At 38.4% G+C, this 20254-nt stretch overlaps 1 protein-coding gene across 1 annotated transcript in view; it reads left to right on the top strand.

Annotated features, from left to right (window-relative positions):
- Positions 1-11420, top strand: part of UHRF2 (ubiquitin like with PHD and ring finger domains 2) — a 175497-nt gene extending 164077 nt beyond the window's left edge. Inside the window, exons 13-16 of the mRNA XM_036739305.1 lie at positions 1581-1701; positions 2266-2426; positions 5692-5790; positions 9286-11420. Of these exons, the coding sequence (XP_036595200.1) occupies positions 1581-1701; positions 2266-2426; positions 5692-5790; positions 9286-9432 (528 nt within the window). The 3' untranslated portion in view covers positions 9433-11420. The remainder of the gene's footprint in view (positions 1-1580; positions 1702-2265; positions 2427-5691; positions 5791-9285) is intronic.
- Positions 11421-20254: the final 8834 nt, after the last annotated feature.

A 20254-nucleotide genomic window follows, 5' to 3' on the forward strand; every position in this document is an offset into this window, starting at 1 on the left:
TTTATGTAGTATTGTGATTAATTGTTCTTTCGGTGTTTGGTAGAATTTACTTGTAAATCCATCTGGTCCTGGGGAATGTTTCTTAGGCAGCTCATTGGTGTTACTGATATTTAATTAGGCAAAACCAATTTAGATGTGAGTGAGGTTCAGACATTGCACCACCACACATACCCCCCCACCCACCCACACACACCATTTTCCTGTCCACTGTAAAAACTCGTCTTTGCTCACTTCTTTCATGTGAGATAATTTTCCCCATTCTTCCTCTACTCCCTTCTCCCATGACATCCCTCTTTCTTGTCTATCCATTTGAGTTTGTTTTTTTTTAAACATCCTCTTAACGTATTCGACTCATTCCTGTACCCCCTTTCTACGTAGAATCTTTCTTACTGGTCTAAAAATGATAAAGTACTCAGAAGCTAAGTGTATCATCTTCCCATACAGGAAGGTAAACAGTTTAGCCTTATTGAGTCCCTCATGATTTCTCTTTCATGCTTACCTTCTTATGCTTCTTTTGAGTCTTGTATTTTGAAAGTCATATTTTCTATTTATGCCTGGTCTTTTCATCAGGAATGTTTGGAAGTCCTCTATTTCATTGAACATCCATTTTCTCCCTCTAAAGTATTATACTCAGTTTTTGATTTATAGTATGACATACTATACTATGACATAACTGGGTAGGCTATTCTTGGTTGTCATCTCAGCTCTTTTGACTTTCTTAATATCATAGTCTAAGCTCTACACTCCTTTATGTCATAGCTGCTAAATCTTGTATGATCCTATGACTGCATAGTACTGGAATAGTTTCTTGCCAACTGCTTGAAATCTTTTACTCTGACCTCTGGGAGCTGGCTATAATATTCCTGAAAGTTTGTATTTTGAGATATCTTTCAGGTGGTGATAGGTGGATTCTTCCAGTGTCTGTTTTACTCCCTAGATTCTAGAAGGTAAAATTTGGGACTTTTATGAGCATGCCAACTTAATGAGGGAAACATTGTGACTGAGTCAGCTCAAGCTTGAATCATATTAGATTGATTCTCAAGACAGTGTGGAATAATTCTATCGATATATAATAAAAACCATTTGCATGTTTTTGTTCTTTGTGTTGTATGTTTGATCTGATGCCATTAGTAGTCTACAATTAATGGATTTTATTTCTCTAGACTACCTTCTTTTCTTCTGACACCCCCCTGAAAAATGTTCAAACTCATTCTTCTAGTTTCCAGATCTCCCCTTTAGTCACCACACCTCACCATTAAGTAGCCCTTTGGTCTCTTAGTTCTAATCACCCTCAGAGATACCTGGACTGTGTATTAGGACACATTTACTTCATTTCTTCTTTATAATCACATTTTTATTTCAAGCAAAATTAGAGACTTTGTTATCTTTATGGTTTCTGTGAATTCTTCAGATTATTTAAAAGTTTTAGGTAACTTTGTTCCCTTTGAAGACTTTTGATATGAGGGTATTTAGCTTTCCCTCTAATATCTTATTTTCTTTTTTTACTTTTTAGTTCCCTTCCAGAATTCATAACCTTCTTTTTAAAAAATCACATTTAAAACTCAGTTTTGTTCTGTTAGTATCCACCAGGCTATGAAGAAGCCATGGCAAGTAAAGAAAAGAAAGATAACGTCAAAAAGCCACCTGTGGTAAAGGGGTCAAGCAAACGAAGCAGTGAAAAACAGAAAAGGTCAATTGATGGTATGTCATATCATTGCTGGAAGCATTGTAAAGCAGTTATGCAAACTAAGAAGAAAACAATTTTGATTATCAAAGGATTAGAGAAAGGGTGTTGCTTTTGCTTTAGACTAAGGATATAATGTCAAAATAGTGATTTTTTCCATGTGTTTTTAATCTGTTTTTTTATTTTAAAGTGATTGAAAACACAAATACTGTACATGGTTAATAGGCACAAACGAATAAGAAAGAAAATGGCTGGGCTCTAATTCTGGCTCTACCACTAGTCATATGACTATGGACTTTACTCCATTGGGTCTCACTTCCCTTAGAAATAAAAGGAGAGATTTTTACAGACCTTGCAACATCTTGCCAGTTCCAAAATTCTGTAGATCTCTAATTCTTTTTTTTTTTTACGTATTTCTTATAATTGACCTTTAGCTGAAACTGAACCATTGCCTAAGGTATAGTTATTTAGATAATTAGACTTGTATCACAAATGAAGTTTCTGATATTTGATAGATTTTTGCTTCATCATACTGCTTAGACCTATCATGTTAATATTTCTACTGACAATATTTTTAATAGGTCAAGTCGAGCCTGGGAGTGGCTCCAAAACCAGAAGAATGACAGATGGAGGGAAAGTTGAGGCTTTCCAACTGACCACACAGCAGCAGAGTCTGATCAGACAAGACTGTTCAAACCAGAAGCTGTGGGATGAAGTGCTTGCATCTCTGAAGGAAGGACCAGTATGTTCAAATTCAATTAAAATCATAGTGTTAAGAATTACAGAAATACGCATTTCCTGTATTGAGGTGTGGTACTTTCCAGTTCTTACAGACAGCTATTTTCTTGCTTGTTGTTCACCAAAGACATCATATTAAGAAGTAGAAGTTACAGGTGTTTGTGTAGTTCTTTTCAGAGATAATAGCCGAGCATGAGATCTGTTTTTACCTATACTACTAGGTCTTTTGGATGTTACCCCTTGAATTTTCCTTAGGTAGCAATTTGTTATATGTAGCTGCATATTGGCAAGGAATCTTAATGAAACCAAGTTTTTGTAGATTTATTCTTCTAAAGCCCAGGGAAATGTCTCTATCTAAATTATGTTGTTGTCATTTTACTTATTTATGCAACTAAGTACAATTTAGAAAACCTAAATGTACAACTTGTAGAACTAATCTCTTTAAAAGCTACACACCACACATGTAAATATACTTTGAAAGTTTTCCATCCATTTTTGATAATTTACAAAGTAGTGCAGCGTGGTGTAGGGCATTGAATTTGAAGGAGATCCTGGATTCATATACTAGTAGTCATATTTATTAATTACATTACCCTGGGCAAGTCACTTAAATTCACCTATTTTCCATTTTCCCATCAGTAAATTGCATGATAATAATTTTGCCCCACCTATTTTCTTCACAAAGTTATTTGTGAAAGAAAGCATTTCATAAATCTTATTCTCTAGAAATATGTTATTATATTGTTATTAACACATCTTCATTTGCCAAACTATAGAGTTGTCATTTCTATTAATGCTTTATAGATTCGATTGCAGGGTAGTTTGGGCGGGGGGGGGGGAGGGCGGGGGGGGGGGGGAAGCATGAAGAAATAGCTGTTAACATTTCAGATATTTTAGATTAGCATTAAGTAGTATCCTATAAGTATACCTTTATTCTTATAGAGACATAACATTTATGTGCACAGGAAAGCAAGGAATGCCAATTAAGCCTGCAGATGGCCAAAAAAAGAGGCCTGGAGCAGGAGTCCAGAGGCCCAGGCTCTGACTTTGGTTCTTCCACTAAGAAGCCAAGAGTAGGGCCATGTTATTTCCCTTCTCTAAACCTCAGTTTTCATGTTATTAAAATTAGTGGGTATAATGAGATGATCTCTAAGCCCTTTCACATTTATGATCATAGTATCATAACACATAGGAAACATTTAAATATTTTTTTAATTGCATTATCTCTTCTAGCTCTAAAATATGATGAATCTGTGTGGCTATAAAGGCTGTGGCTGTGCAAACTTCTCGCATGTTTCTCTCATTCCTAGCTAATAATTGCATGTGAAGGGAGACTAAAAAAAGAGAAAAATGTTTTCCCTCTCCTTTTCTTGGGGTCATGGGATGATTGATTGAGAGCTGGAATAGGCTGTGGAAATCAACTCATACTACCCACACATTTTAGGAATGAAACCGTATGTGTTGAACAGAGGCAAAGTGACTTCCCCAAGATGACCCAGGGAGTAAATAGTAGGGCCAGGATTCAAACTCCACTCTTTTTGTTGTGGTCCAGGGGTGCTGAGAACCCCAAGATGACAGGGCAAAGGACTCAGGTCTACATCGAAAGAATTCGACTGCTCAAGCCTTCTTTCAGGCAGAGACGAAGTTTATTGTGTTGCCAGTAGAAGTGGGCAAGATTTTAACAATCTGAGCAATTTAATGGGGGCAAGATGGACGCTTTTATACAGAACGACTGGGAAGATCTGGATGGGATTAAGGATTGGCAAGTGGCCTGGGTTGGAGCCAGGTGTAGACAATGAAGGCCACACATTTTAGGAATGAAAGGGCAATTAAAAGGATTATTGATTGGGGTGGGTGCCAGAGACTTGGTTCAGCGGCTTTGGGGTCCAGGTCCCAGAGACACGATCTTTTCCTTTCAGGGGTCCAACGTGAATCCCATCCCCATCTCTTTGACTCCAAACCTGTTGCTCTTTTCCATAGCACCATGGTTCCAGTTGTGCGTGTCCTAAGGCTATTAAATGTACTCCTTTGTGAAGTAAATTATCTTTGATCTCTGCCCTGCAACTAATTAATCCTTAGAATTTTTAATAAATTATATTTTCTCTAAAAATATAAAGGAACAAATGTAAGGTATATTCCCCATCTTCCAAAGTTAAAAGCTAATCTATGAATCACATTTAAATCAACCTTGCAGTTGTATTCAGAACTCCCTCCTACTACACACACCCTGCCCCCCCAACACAGCCACTTCTAAAACAAAATAAAACACAAAGCCTATCACTTCCCTTTACTTTTTTCTCTCTCCAACATCCCTTGAAATGTGTATGGCAAATTATTCCAGTTAAGAAGAGTACTGATTCCATCTTATCGTTCCCTATACAAAGGATTGAATGAACCCAAAACATTTCCTAAGATCTGAAGTGAATCTGATATTCCTAGGGGGAAAAAAAGTCATCATTTGGCCATGTCTCCTAACTTCAAGTCCTTAAAAGGATTTTCTGCTACTTCTTCTTTTCTGAAGATAAAAATGTTTCAAGCAACTTGAGCCAATTCTGTAGCTTCTCTTTAGGGTTGAAATTCTGGGTCTTGGTCTCCTGGATAGTCCTTTCAGCAGTGCCTCTTCTTCCTAATACTATAAGCAGTGGTTGCATTCCTTTCCTTATTCATTTTATGAATTGTAAAGTCTGGACTGACCCTTCCTGAGAAAATTAGCATTCCCCCAAATTCAGCAGTAGTTGTAAACTCTCTGAATGTCTATCTTTTGCTTATAAAGGATTTTTATCAGATGGAGAGCCACCCTATTATACTTGGCCTTTGAGACGTGCCTGGGACATTTCAGCTACCCAACATTGTCTACAGAATAGGAGCAGAAAGCAGAATCAAAAACAACAATCCAAGACTTCCTATAAAAGGCTAGCATAAATACCAAAATTAACATATAACTACAGCTGAGCCTCACCCCATAAAAGGAAGGCAAGGGTGTAAATATTTGAAGGTACTTGAGAATAGCAGCAGTGTCTGTAGAGCTTGACTCTCACCTGTAAGTCTGCTATAGGGGTTAAAGCCAATTGTAACATGTGGGAGCAGATTTTTTCTTTAACTACTATTGAAATATACCTATGATTCAAGGTTAGAAAAACCACTTTACAAAATTTATCTCATAGGAAATTTTAGCTGCCGATAGGGATTTTTCTTTCATTCAAAATTTTGTTCAGAAACTATAAGAAAATGCTAACCTTTCTACCCTTGCTTCTTGGGTACTATTCTAGAATTTTCTGAAAATACTGGAACAGTCCTTTATGTGTGTCTGCTGCCAGGAGTTGGTCTACCAGCCAGTGACAACAGAGTGCCTCCACAATGTCTGTAAAGTAAGTTTAGTTGACAGCATGAACTCACTGGACTTTTTCTGCTAGGAAAGCCACAGTTTCTGAGCTGGTTTTCTCTTTTGTGGGGAGGATTAGAAAAAACATCTTTTCTTTGAAGCAGAACAGTTAATTTGATGAGGTATTTTAATGGGTGCTATAATGATGAGTTTGGTTACGTATGCTAGTAATAACTTGTTGTTTTTACTCAGCAAACAACTGATTTTTAATTTTCTGCCTGATACACAGGATATCCCAAACAATTTAGTGCATTTTAAAGCTTCAAAACTGCTTTGGAAAAAAAAGCCGTAAAACTTTTGGGACACCTGTATTATGAAAAAGGATATCTAGGATTGTTTTATAAGCATGATCTGTACACCAGATTGGCTCACATAATTCTCTTTTAAGTTAAGCCATAATAAAGAAGACCTATTTGGGACAAAATTGATTTCTTTTGAAGGTGTCTAAAATAAATCAATATTAAAATTGTATTCCAATCAGCTACTTCGAAGCAGTTAAAAATTTTATATGCCGAGTTGCTAAAGGTATGGTGTATAAATATCATAAGTAATAGCTGGATGTGGGTATAGTTATATACAGGAAAAAAGACATTTTTCATTCAGTGGTTAAAATTGTTGTAATATAAAAGGAGTAACTCAAAGTCAAGTCAGTAAGCATTTAAGTGTTTACTATATGCCAGATAATGTGCTAAGCACTGGCAATACAAATATAAGCAAAAACAATGGTGTGCCCTGCCTTCAAGGAGCTTACATTCTTATGGGGGAAGAAAATACATAAAAGGAAACTGTAATGATGGGGAGGAAAGGTCTAAGAAGGGAAGCTTATGGTACCCAGTGCAGGGGCATGGTAGAGAAAGTCCAGGATAGTCAGCCAGAAAACAGTCTTAATAAGTGCTTGACTGACAGGTGCTGTGTTCAGAGGTTGGAGGTACAAAGAGAGGCAAAAAACGGTCTCTGCTCTAAAGAAGCTCACAAGCTAGTGAGGGAGAAAACAAGCAAACACTTATCTACAAACAGGCTGTATTAAGAATATATTGGACATAATCATAAGAGAGAATGTACTTCGGTTAATAGTTTTGGAAGAAGCTTCCACTAGAAGATGAGATTTTAGTTAAGCAACTTGTAGGAAGCCAGGGAAGGCAAGAGGTAGAATATTCCAGCATGGGGGACAGTCAGTGAAAATACTCAGAGTCAGGAGATGGAGTGTCTTGTGTTAGGGAACAGCAAAAAGTGTCAAAGATCAAAGATTGCATAGGTAGAAAGGCTAGGTTATGAACAGCTTTTAAATCCACACAAAGGATGTTCTATTTGATCCTAGAAGTGATGGAGCGTCACTAGAGTTTACTGAGTGGGATGTAAGGAGAGGGTTGACATGGTCAGAACTTCTTTAGAAAGATCAATTTAATGGCTGAGTAGAGGATGGAATGGAATAGGAAAAGACTTGGGGCAGGCAGATCATAAGCAAGCTGTTGCATTAGTCCAAGCCCAAAGGGCCTGCACCAGCATGATGGCGGTTATCAGAAGAAAAGGAGGTATATTCAAGAGCTGTTACAAAGGTGGACTTGACAGACCTTGGCAGCAGATTAAAATGAGGAGTAAAAGAGTGAGTAGTAAAGAATGACACCTGGTAGAATGAGGAACTAGGAGGATGGTGGTGCCTTTGACAGAATAGACAAGTTTGAAAGTGAGGAAGGTTTGGGAGGAAAGATGAGTTCAGTTTTAGACATGCTGATTTTAAGATATCCCTGAGACTTCCAGTTCAGGATGTCCAAGGGCAGTTGGGAAGAGATAGGAGACTGGAGGTCAGCAGAGATACTAGTGCTGAATAGGTAAAGAAGGGGAGAGAAATGAGAATACTCTTGGGTCCAGGCATTGTCTCTTGCTGTCTCCCATGCCTGGAATGCTCTCCCTCCTCTGCTCTAACAACCAACTTGACTTCCTTTAGGTCCCAACTAAAATTCTACCTTCTACAGGAAGCCTCCCCGACCCCTCTTAATTGCACTGCCTTCCTTCTTGTATCTTTATCTTGTATGCAATTTGCTTTGTGTATATGTGTTTGCATGTTGTCTCCCCATTAGACTGTAAGCTCCTTGAGGGCAGAAACTGTCTCTTGGCTCTTTTTGTACCCTCAGTGCTTAGCACAGTGCCTAGTATAGCATAGTAGGTGTTTAATAAATATCGATTGATTGAAGTGAGCCCAGGACAGAGTCCTGTGGGATACCCACAGTTAGCAGGTGACCTGGATGGAGATCTAGCAAAGGAGCAGTCAAATAGATAGGATTAGGAGAACTAGGAGAAGGTGGTATTCCAAAAACCTAGAGAGAAGAGGGTACCAAGAAGGAGAAGAGAGTGATTGACGATATCAGGCTGAAGAAAGATTAGAAAGAACAAACACTGAGAAAAGGCCAATTTGTCATCGAAGAGATTGTTAGCAACTTGAGAGAGCTGTTTCATTTCAATGATGAGGTTGGAAGCCAGACTATTAGAGGATAAGAAGAAAATAAAAAAGGAAGGAAGTAGCAGCATCTATTATAGGTGGCATTCTCAAGGAGTTTAGGCACAAAAGGTAGGAAAGATATGGGATAATTGCTTGGCTAGATGGATTGAATGAAGGCTTTTTAAGGATGAGAACATGAGTGCAACCTGGAAAGGCATGAAGAAATGGCTGGCCTAGAGGATCTGGTATCTGACATCCAGGGACAGGAAGGAGCTTCCAGGGCAAAGAGGTTTCTGGAACATTGTAGAGAAAATTCAGGAGAGTACAGTATGAAGAGGAAGAAATAGCCCATGCTTAATGGGACTTCTGTGGTCAAATGAAAAATATCGTTTCCTTTATATCCTTCCTCCTTTGTGTTTAACAATACAGTCGATTTCAATTCAACGTTAAATATCTACCATGTGCAAGGCACCAAGTAACTCACTAAGGATAGGTTAAGTACTGGGCCTGTGACTTCATTGGGTTAGAGGACTCTTGCATAAGGAAACTCCCTTTATCAACACAAGTTGGCAGCTTCTCTCAGCCTAAAGTTGTAACTTAGCCCAGTTTGTGTCAAAGGCAAAGTTTGGACAGGGATCCTCCTCACTTCAAGACCAGCTCTGTCTAGTACATCACACTGCCTCTCAGGATAGGTAGATAATCTCCAAAATGAGGGGACTGGACTCAGTAACCTCTGGGGTCCCTTCTAGCTCTGAATCTATGAGCTGATCATCCTAAAACATCAGCTTTGTTCTAAAAGCTCACAATTAATATGGTAGCAACAGGACAAGTATATAAATAACTATGAATGCAGAGGAGAGGTTGGGGTAAAATGCTGTGAGAAATTAAAAACTGGAGAGAGCATTCACATCTAGTGGGGGGGGAGGCCGGGGTTGAAGGAAGATTTCCAATAAATAGTGGGGGAAAAGTAGGTAAATCTTGGATATATTTTCTCTGTTAACGACTCCCAAGCTTCAAATTGATTTTCTGTTTTGTGTGTCTTAGAGTTGCTTACAGCGATCCTTTCGAGCTGAAGTTTTCACCTGTCCTGCTTGTCGTCATGACCTTGGAAGAGACTATACTATGGTTCCTAACAAAATCCTGCAGACATTACTTGACCAGTTCTTCCCTGGCTATAGCAAAGGACGATGACATGTCCAGCTTGTACTCTTCCAATGACTTTATAGACAATAAAGAGAATTCTATCATGAGGAGAAAGACAACAGTGGACCAATAGACTTAATGGGACTCAGCAGATTTTCACATTCTGAAGCCGCTTACCCTCTTACCCACCTTGCCACCACTTTTTTTTTTTTTTTTGTAGTAAGAAATCCATTTATCAACTGTCTTTCAACACCAAAAGGTAGGGCCCAAGTTGTTACTTATTGACAACTAGTATTAATGAAAATGGAGGCTTCAATTCTGACTGGTTAGCCTAGTTGATGCACAAACTTATGATTTGTTTTATTTTGCAACTACCTCAGGACAGAGGAAAGGGATTTGGGGAATTTTTTTTAAAAGCTAATTGGTCAACTGAAATTTTAGCTCTCTACTGCCTCCTAAATATTAGTTTGTCTGGTCCAGGCAATTTGACTTTCCAGAAAAATAATTAGCAGCACTTAAGCCAGATTATATGGTGTGCATAATCCTTTCTTAAATCATCTTTTCTTCCATTATCATGTTTTTTTATTTTGTTTTGCAAGAATGGGCTGATTTTGGACTATTTTTGTGAGCTTCATTGTGCTTTCTTGTATCTTATGCAAGTTGACTACTAATGACTAATGAAAACAATATGGATGCATTGTTGCTACATTAGTGTAATGTGATCTGTGTTTTTTGCACTTAAAGAGGTAATTCAAAACATTCTCATTGTGTAAAAACAGTTTCATTAAACAAGCCACTTTTGTGTTAGTTTAAAATTTATGCTTTCACTAGGTCTTGTTATCAGTGGCAGTACATCTACAGCGCATTGCAGTGCTAGCTTGGAGAGGGTTGGAATCGCTTCATATTGTGATCTTAAATTTTATATACAGTATATTCCCCCAAAGTATACCTTATTAAATATTTTATGATTCAAAAAAATATTTTTGTTGCCTTCAGTTGTACATCTTTGCTTACATCATGAATTTTAAGAAGTAATCACTTCAGGAGTTTGTTCCATGAGGAATTTATATAGAATAGACATTTTGTACAAAATTATATTTAAATTTTTGTTGAAGGGACTAGAATTACTTGCGTGGTCTAGTGGTTAAGTCATGAAAATTGAACTTGAGTTTGGTTGTAAATTACTCTCTCTGATTTCACAAAGTTCATAATATGAAAAACTCTCCAGGATTCCCCAAAATACAGTTAAGCCAGGGCCATCTCATTTTAAGCAAGACTTCATATATTTAAAACATTGGAATACTCACTGAGATCCATTTTTTTCACGTAAGGAAAGAGAAACACATCTTAATACATCTAGAGATGACTTACATCCACATCTCCAGTTTTATAATGGGCTATGATTATCTCTTGGAGCTCTCCCCTATCAACCTACGTAAATGAGTTTCAGTTTGGGGAATGGGGGGCTACTCAAATCTTAATTCTTGTCATTTACTTCAAATAAGATTACATTTTACTTTTCCAATATTCCTGCGAAATAGGTATAGCTTATTCACTGCACCATATCCACTTGGTATATAACTGCTGAGAAGACTTGCTATTTTAGAAAGAAAATCATTTTACAAACAGGAATGTTCTACTGGTAGGGCAGGGTATTAAAGTCCTTAACGAGTCATCTGTTCTTGTGACCTTATGACATACGTCATAAGCAGAATGCTAATATTCTTAGTTTTTAAAGATTATTATTAAAATTTTCAAACAGCAATTTTCCATGCCCTTTTAAAGCAGCACATTAAGCTTATCCACCTTTTATTTTTAATGTCATCTTCGTATAACAGCAAAAAAATTGAAGTATGGATAAAGTTGAGTTTGGATGAAATTACCAGAAAATTCTTTGAATTTTTTCCTGTAGCTTCATACCAGTGTCCCTAAAAATGACTGGCTTTTATTGTTTGCCTCACTTTTGTATTTCTGTGATAAAGAATAAGAATAGAAGTTTTTAAATGAGAAATAAACATAGAAGAAACTGCCTCATGTGACTTCAGATATTGCATTGTTTTTAAGTATTTCAACATTTTGTTGTTTGGGAAAGAAGATAGCCTAAATTTACTTACACATAAAAATCAGGACAGGAATTTCCAAAAATTAATCAGACTTAGGAGACAAAGTCTTGTTTACATGTGTTTGAAATACTTTTTTTTTAAATGATGTGGCAATGAAGGACAACACAAGTTTAGATTATAAACTCAATTTGTAACATCTTACAGAAAAGGAAGATGGAAGATGATGAACAGTATTGCTTCTAAAATAGCAAGAAACAGTAGAAGGAATAACAAATTCAAAGAAAGTTTGGCAAGAGAAGATACCTAAGATACCAAGGGCATTTAAGGATGACACTGCCAGGAGGACAGCAAATGAAAGATGGAAAAGATCTGCAAAGTTTTTGTGACATTCTTTTTCATCATAAGAGAATAATGGAGATACTTTATTTGTACTCAGTATAAGTCCAAATATGATTCTTGAGGAAGTGGAAGTGGCATGGAAGAAAACAAAGATGGATAAGCAGCTGAACTAAACTAAGTATATACAAAGAAGGTTCATCCTGAAGGAAACACAGTTTTGAGGGTATTGAGGCATATGAAGAAGGGGGATGGTACCACAGGTTTGGGGAAAATGTTTCAGATCTTACTACCCAAAAAAAGCAGTCCAGAGAACCTTAATAATTACCCAGCCCATGTACATATTTTCCTATTCAGTCTCCTTGGTAGGATTATCATCCCTTTTTCAATTTTTGTGGGTGTGTATCCTCAAGGCTCTGTCCTGAGTTTTCTGCCATTGTTGGAAGGACTGCTTAAATCAATGAGGTCACAGATCCACTTGAAGTAGGCTTACTAAAACATCATGATAGAAGTAATTTTCATTCCAAACCCAGACAGTAGGCATGGTACTTCATTAAAATTATCTTCTTTTTTTTGTATGGGAGTATATAAATGTGTCACCACACACAGCAAAACGGTTTTAATGGTTATTAAGGACCTAAAATGTTCCCTTCTTCAGGCTAGGAATTGCAGTTTTTAAAAAACACACCCTTGTGTTTTAAATATTCACTTAGCATCATGAAATTTTGAATTGGAATGTTTAATATAAAACTTAAATTCATAGATAATGATACCTGACATTTATATCGCACTTCAGCTTCTAAATTATTCCGCTCATTCTATGCCATGAGGTGCAGCCTCATTATTGGAAGGGAACCTCAAAGGCTCTTTGTTGTTTTTAAGTCATTTTTCAGTCACGTCTGTTCATGACTCCTCGTGGGGTTTTCTTGGAAGATATACTGGGGTGGTTTGCCATTTCCTTCTGCTCATTTTACAGGTGAGGAAACTAAGGCAAACAAGGTTAAATGACTTGGCCAGGGTCACACAGCTAATGTTTGAGACCATGTTTGAACGTAGGCCCAGTACTTTATGTACTGCACCACATCAAAGGCCCTAAACCAGCCTATATCTGAAAAAGAAACCCACCATATTTCTAACATTGTTTGACAATCTCTATTGAAAGAGGGACCTCTCAATCCAACCCATTCTACTTTTTCACAGCTTTAATTATTTTAAAGTTTTTCCTAACTTCAAGCCAGAACTGCCCCTTTAAAACTTCTAACTATAGTTCCTTACTTCCACTTTCCGAAGCGAGGCAGAAAAATCTAACCCATGAAAAAGCCATCCACATCCAGAGAAAGAACTACAGAGTCTGAATGCGTAAATGAGCAAATTATTTGCTCCCTTTTTTTCCTTTTTGGTTTTGTTTCTTCTTTCTCATGACCCATTCCGTTGGTTATAATTCTTCTTTACAACCTGACTATTGTGAAAATAAGTTTAATGTGAAGGTATATGTAGAACCTATATTGAATTACATGCCATCTTGGGGGAAGCGGGGAGAAAATTTTTTTACAAATCTAACCTTTCTTCTTCCTGGAGATAATACATATCATCTTCCCATCCAAGTTTGCTCTTCTCCAGGAGAAAAAGAATACTAATTCTGTTGACTGTTTATGTGACATAAACCTTAGGCCTTCTACCATCTTAGTTGCCTTCCTCTGGATACTCTCCAGATTATCAGTGTTTCCTAGAATGGAGATACCAAGATATGAAGTACTGCATATGTATCTTGGGGTAGAAAGAGGTGCACAATCTTTCCTCTAATTCTAGCAACTGTCCCTTTTCTTAAAAAAAAAAAAATAACAAAACTAAGATCATACTAGTTTTTTTGGTTTTTATACCACCTTGTTGATTCATTGAGCTTGAAATTCACAAAACCAAAAAAACAACAACAACAAAAAAAAAAAAAAAAAAACAAATCCTGGTCTTTTTCCGATTTTTTGCTATCTAAATTTCCAGGCCTCTATCACCCTGTACTTGCAATACTGATTTTTTGAACCCACACTTGCATTTATTCCTGTTTATTTTATCTAATTATATTTAGCCCAATATTCTAGCCTATGAGTAAAAATGTTATTTGTACCTTCAAGTGGGCCTCTGAATGTATAAAGAAAAATAAATGGATTACAAGGAAATTATACTGAGTAGTCATAATTTTTTTTTAAGTTCATATACTCCAAGTGAAGAACTCCTGGTCTAGAGATAACCTTTTATTTCAAGACATGAAGAGTAGTGACTCCATGAGAACTGTAGGTAAGACCTAGTTAACATGCTATACTGGTAGAGAAGTATTAAACATTAGCTTTCATAGCCGTTTCACCTGAGTTTTGTGGTTTCCTTCCTAAATCCATTGCCCTAGCAGTAACTATTAAATCGGAATTATATAATGTGAGGGCATTAATGTCCCTTTCAGAAACTCCCAACACTGCATGACTGAGTTTTGTGGCCTTTTTAACACCCTTTTGGGAACTATAATTTCTATTGTTCATATAAGATATACTTAAAGACAATGACCCAAAACTAATTTAAAATAAAAACCAATTTAGTATTGGCCCAAGTCAGTGTACCAACTATGTAGCTGATTCAAAGGGCATGGCCCTTCACAATGGGTTTACTTGTTCTTGTGATTTCCTCACCAATTACAGTAAAATTATAAAAAGCTCCTTAAAAATTCAGTCTAATTTATTGGATCTTTACTACCCATGTTTTCTCCATGATGACCTAAAAAGAAGAGTTCTTGGTCACTGAGGAACTTCAGGATAGTGTGAGGGACAGATTAGCTATATGAAAGTCTTATCCTAAGTATTATCTGTGTCTGAGCAGCTCCTGACTTAGTGTTAGGATGTAGGGATTTAATTTATTGTCTAATGCCAGCCAGAATAATATAGACTAGATTTATCTTCTCTTCATTCCACTTCACACTGAACCCTTCCCAATTTACCGTGTCACCAAGAGATTTACAAAGTTGTCTGGTCCCAATCACCCCTTCCTATTCCTACTCCAAATTAATATTTTCTTTCTACCAAATCTCTAATCATTCAATTTGGGGTAAAAATGAAGTAGGGTTAACACTTCTGTAGATAAATATCTAACTGGCATGGTTCCAGAGAAACTTCAGAAACCTACAAAGTAACATTCTGCAATCCAGTATACATACATAAGCACTGTCAGGCAGATAGCTTTAGTATCTAGATGTTTGTTCCTTAGAGTCTAAAGTTTATAAAGAAAACCTGGCAGGTTAGGCAGGTGCCTTTCAATTAAATGTGGTCTTCTAGGCAGACTTCACCATAATTAGTTATCCACACTAATATGTTTGCGTATTCTACGGAGTATTCCTAGTACTGTCTCCCTTTGCCTGCTGAAAACCAGCCTTCTACTTGGAGAAACACGGTTTATCCCAAGTAGAACAAAGGTTGTGACCTGGCCAGCTTTCGCATCAAAGTAGCTTAACTGAAAGATTCTGGTTGCATAAGCATGTTTTTGTTTTGATCTCTCCATTTTAACAATGAGCCTTGAACTCATGTGGCATCAGCCCTTGAATAGCTGGTGTCTGAAAGTGATACAAAGTTATGGTCCCCCTTAAGTACAACACATAAAGATCTTTGCAAAGGAATTATCTTTTTCCAGCCTCTTTTCTCCAGAGCAGTCCCATGCTTTGGGGACAGTGTCCAATGAATAACTTCTGAGACAAAATGCAGAAGCAGCATCAGTGGCAATTCATTCCCCAAGCCAACCGCCACATACCACCTCCTTATTTTGCTGCCTCCTTGCCAGTTTCTGTTTTTAACAGTCAATCTAATTGTCTTTCCTTCCATGGAAAGTATTTTCCTCATTGTCTTTGGAATGTATTTGAAAGAGTCTTTCTAACCAATAAAAACATCCAGATAATCTATTTTGGGAACTTTAATGCTCATGTAGTAGTGCATGTTTAGTAAAGCATCTTCTGCAGTGCAACTGAGGAGTTCTTTTGTTCCACCCAGAGTGCCAGGCTCTTGTTTTGAGTAACTGCTTTATTAGTGTCTCAACCTCACAAAGAAAGAATCTGCATCTCATTCCTCTCAGACCATTAACAGCATCGAGTTGCTGTCAGGATCAAGTTCTCAGAAGCAGAAACATTTGAGGAAAGTTTGAATACTTTGAGGATGACCAACACTCCTGCCTGGTGCTGTCTGAACCCTTCCCAGCTGACGGGATTGTATTATTTTGGCCATCACCTAAAGCGCTTAGGACTCGTGGGTATTTTACTGACCAAAACTATGTAACCAAAATGGCATACCCAAAGTTGTATAAATAACGTCTCAAGGGATTTTTAAATGTAATAGCCAATGATCTGAAGATGAGAATTTGGAAAACCATGCAATGCAAAGTGTTAGATTTGGAGTAGAGAGCCTGGGGACAAGGTATGTATGAGTTCAAGAAAGTCTTGTTCCTTGCTTCTCTGGGCCTCATTTTCTTCATGTGCAAAATGAGGGCTTTGGACTGGATGACCCTAAGATCCCTTCCAGAAATGATGCGGTTTTGAGGGATTCAGGGACCCCTCAAGGACCAAGGAGCAGGACAGGGTCATCTGGAAAGAATTCACAGATTGAAGTAATCGTTAAGTCAAGTTGGCAAAGGTTTATTGTTGGGCAACTCAGTGGGCAAAAGTTCTTAAGGAACCTGCTACCTTAGAGGGGTACAGTTAAAGTTTATATAGGAAAAGCTATAGTAAAACATGTGCCACGGTATGCGAATTAGGTGATTCAGGGCAGGATTAGAGAGCGGCTAAGGAGTAGTCAGTTCTTAAAGGAACATTGCATTGGTAATTAAGGTGGGACTTTTTTACTGTTTTCTCTTTTAGAAATGCTAAAGTAATCAAATGCCTTTGATTAAGTCTTACTAGGTGCAAAGCCCCAGGCCCACACCTTTTTGCTAACTAGATGTAAAGCTCCAGGCTCACACCCTTTTGTTGATTAGATGTGAACCCTTCAGACCTGGACAGGGTGTATAAACTCAGAGGCTGGCATTTTGTCTGGGGCTCTCACTCACTGGAGAAGTGTTGATGTGGAGACTCTGGGCAGCCGTTGTTAAGAGCCACCCACCCCCCCTCCCCACCCATCCCGGCTTTGAAGAAACCCAGATGTTTTGTTTGGGGGCTCACTCACAGAAGGAGTGTTGAGACTCTGGGCAAGCCGTTGTAACTGCCCCCAGCTTTGCTAACCTAGACCAATTGGTTCTTCTTTGGTAACTATGAATTGTGATTTGGTCTCTTTATATTGTCTCTGTTTGTAATTTGTTTGTATTCACTCTGAAGTTTAGGGTGCTGGCTTTTTCCCGTGAACTGTTAATGATCTATGTATGTGTGATTAAAGTGAGATTGTTAACCCCTTAAAGTTACTTTCCTTGGTAAAGCAGATCAAAGAACCTGTGCTGGCAGCTCTTGCTGCTAGTCCTGTTGGGTCTTAGACCTCTACAGCAGCTGCTAGCCAAATTTTTGTTACAAACATGTACTTCTTGTATCTACTACACAGGCATTTTACCCAGAGGCCCCAGGAAAAGCCTACAGGGAAGGGTGGTGGAGGCAGAGAGATGTGGTTTCTAGGTCTGCTACCTCACTAAGTTAACTAGCAGTCAGGGCCTACTGAGGATTGTCCAGTCTGCCACTAATTAATGTCACGTTTGACAAGATAGATGTAGGGAGTGTACATATGTCTTAGGTTTAGAATACACATAAGGAGTCCAGGAGGCATATAATGAGGTACAGAGTTGGTATAGATAGTCCCATGGGTACTGAATATCTTTATGAGCCAGCACAAAACCAGTTCACACTAATAATTCCTACAGGTGTAGTTTGTTACCATACCAGGGAGATAAGTGTTTCCCTGGGGCCCATTCATGAGTAATTGCTAAAGCATAGTGTCCTTGGGCTGGGAAGAAACTGCCAGGGATAGTGTTTTGAAGCTAGGGTCTTTGAAGCTTGGAACTGGGGTCCAAGCACAAGCACCCTGTCAGTTCTAAACCTATGATTTTTGCTTTTGTGTAAACATATATTTTCAGCTAATCAAAAATACGACACCAAAGCATTTGGGCTTTGCTTCTGACAGATAAGGATAATAAAGAAGTACTAGGGCTAGGTAAATAGAGATCTCTGACCTTGGCTACTTAGCCTACTTTTTGCTCTAGCTTAAATCCAAAGGATCTTGGAGGGTGTGTTAGACTGTCCAAACCCTAGATGTCTGTAACTGAAATCACAAAGGTAGGAATAGAAATGGGCTTAAAGACCCAATCTTCACCAATAATAGTAAAGATGTAGTGGTTTTTCTGAACCTACATTTACAGGGGAAGGTTTTAACTCTTATACCCTAGCAGGCTGAATCATTACAAGACCAGCAGAGCAATGGGCCTAGGGAGGTGCCAGCCCAACAGAAAAGCCATCTAGGGAAAAGAGGCCTAGTGAACGCATCGTGGTGATGTCACCAGAAGTCCTCTGACAATGGAGGGATAAGTCAAACACTTACTTCCCCTGATGTGTGAGTTCCATTCATGTTCACTTTCTCCATTGGTGATGTGTATATCTGTGGGACAATGTTAATACCGCAATTCTTACTATATTGTTTTCTGACTAAATAGATAAACCATAAACATTAGTGGGGTTTGAATTTATCATTTTTAGTAGATATAGACCCCCATAAAGTACCTTCAACCTGGGATAGGTAGTCACTCTGAGGACCCTACATGTGAGAGGAGGATGCCATGGATGCCACATGTACTCAAAAGCCAGAATGCAAAGTTCATAAAAATGGATTCTGATACTGCTTCAAATATTTAACTATATGGATTAAAATGTCATGACCCTCTGCAGGTTTTATCAGATTTTAGCAGCTTGTTATTGAATGCCTCACCGGCAGGTACAAAGCATAAGATGCACATTCAGGAGTGAGTAAACGAGTTTAGGTGGAGTATTGTGGGAGAGCAGTGGGAGCTGCGGTGGGAGCCGTAAGGGGCTAGTGAAGACTGGTGGGTTGATTCATGTTTCTAGAATTTCTCTTCAGGGCTATGATATCTAATAGAAATGGGAAATAGTTAAGGTGATGTCCTTTACTTCACACATCATGAATACAATGGTGACTAAAAAATTCACCTACATATGTCTGTTTTGTGGTAAAATGAATATTTATAAAAATATCAGTCCAGAAGCAGACACGCAGCTGAATTATTCAACTTTCTGTAGAATCTAACAATAAGAGAAAAAACTATTCATGATTGGTTATTGATTTGATTTGTATGGGCTTGTTTTCCTTGACTCACTAGTCAAGGCAGAGGAGGTGGAATATTTCCCTTTATTGGCCCTTTCAAACTCTCCCACTTCTTCCATCACTCAGTAACCTCTCTTCCTTGGAGGTTTGATAGTCCTATCTACCACCCAATCAAAATCCTGGTAGCTGTTGTCTAAACCTCCCTTTCCCTCTTCAGTGAGTTAAGTACCTGCCTCACAGGTTTTTCTCTCCTCTCATGCTAAGGAACCTCAATATACATGTTTCCTCTCCCTCAAACACCCTAGACATTCAGTTCCTCCACCTCAGCTACACACAAAGATGATACACCCTTAATCTTACCATCACCCATAAAATGTACCTCTGTATTCAAGAATCCTGAAAGTGCCATACCCAACTGTAATATCAATTAAGTTGGGTGTCTTTGAGCCTTACTAGGAGTAAGGCTAGTGCTAAACCCCAGGCCCCAAACCCCTATCTATTAGGTGCTAAGCCTATGTGGGTGTGAATTGGTAACTAAGGTGGGGCTCCAGGTGGGGCCAATGAAGGGAGGTGCTAACTCCAGAGCCAATAGTAAGAGCCTAAGTTCTGGTCGCTCAGATGACGTTGATGACGTCTGAAACGGTATAAAAAGAGAGAACAGTTATTTGCTTGGGGCTCTCTTGGTGGCGTGCCAATGTGGAGACTCCGGGCGGGCGGCTGTAGTTAAGAGCCCTCCAGCTTGCTTGGGTGTTCGGACTTTGTTAAACTCTGATAACTATGCATTAAGATTTGAATCAGACAAGGTCTGTCTGTCGATGTTTGTAATTTGTTTGTATTTGCTTTGAAGCTCAGGGTGCTGGCTTTTTCCCCTGAACTGAGTGAATGATATTTGCATGCTGGATTAAAGTAAGATTGTTAACCCCTTAACGTTGATTTCCTTAGTAAAGCACATCAAAAGGACCTGGGCTTGCAGCGTTCTATGTGCTGGTTGTTGTTGGTTTTTCACCCCCATGGCAGCTGCTAGCCGAATTGTTGAAACACCGACCATAATCTGTTGGCTTTTCACCTCTGCCTTCCCTTATGAAACCCTGCTCTTCATCCACATCCACCCCTCCAATCCTGACCCCTCAGTTCTCTCTCAGTCCATCCATCCTGTGCTAGCTGTGCTCTCTTCCTCTCCCTATCTTGACTTGTTGG

The sequence above is a fragment of the Trichosurus vulpecula genome, chromosome 9 (genome assembly GCF_011100635.1).
Source record: "Trichosurus vulpecula isolate mTriVul1 chromosome 9, mTriVul1.pri, whole genome shotgun sequence".
Lineage (NCBI taxonomy): Eukaryota > Metazoa > Chordata > Mammalia > Diprotodontia > Phalangeridae > Trichosurus > Trichosurus vulpecula.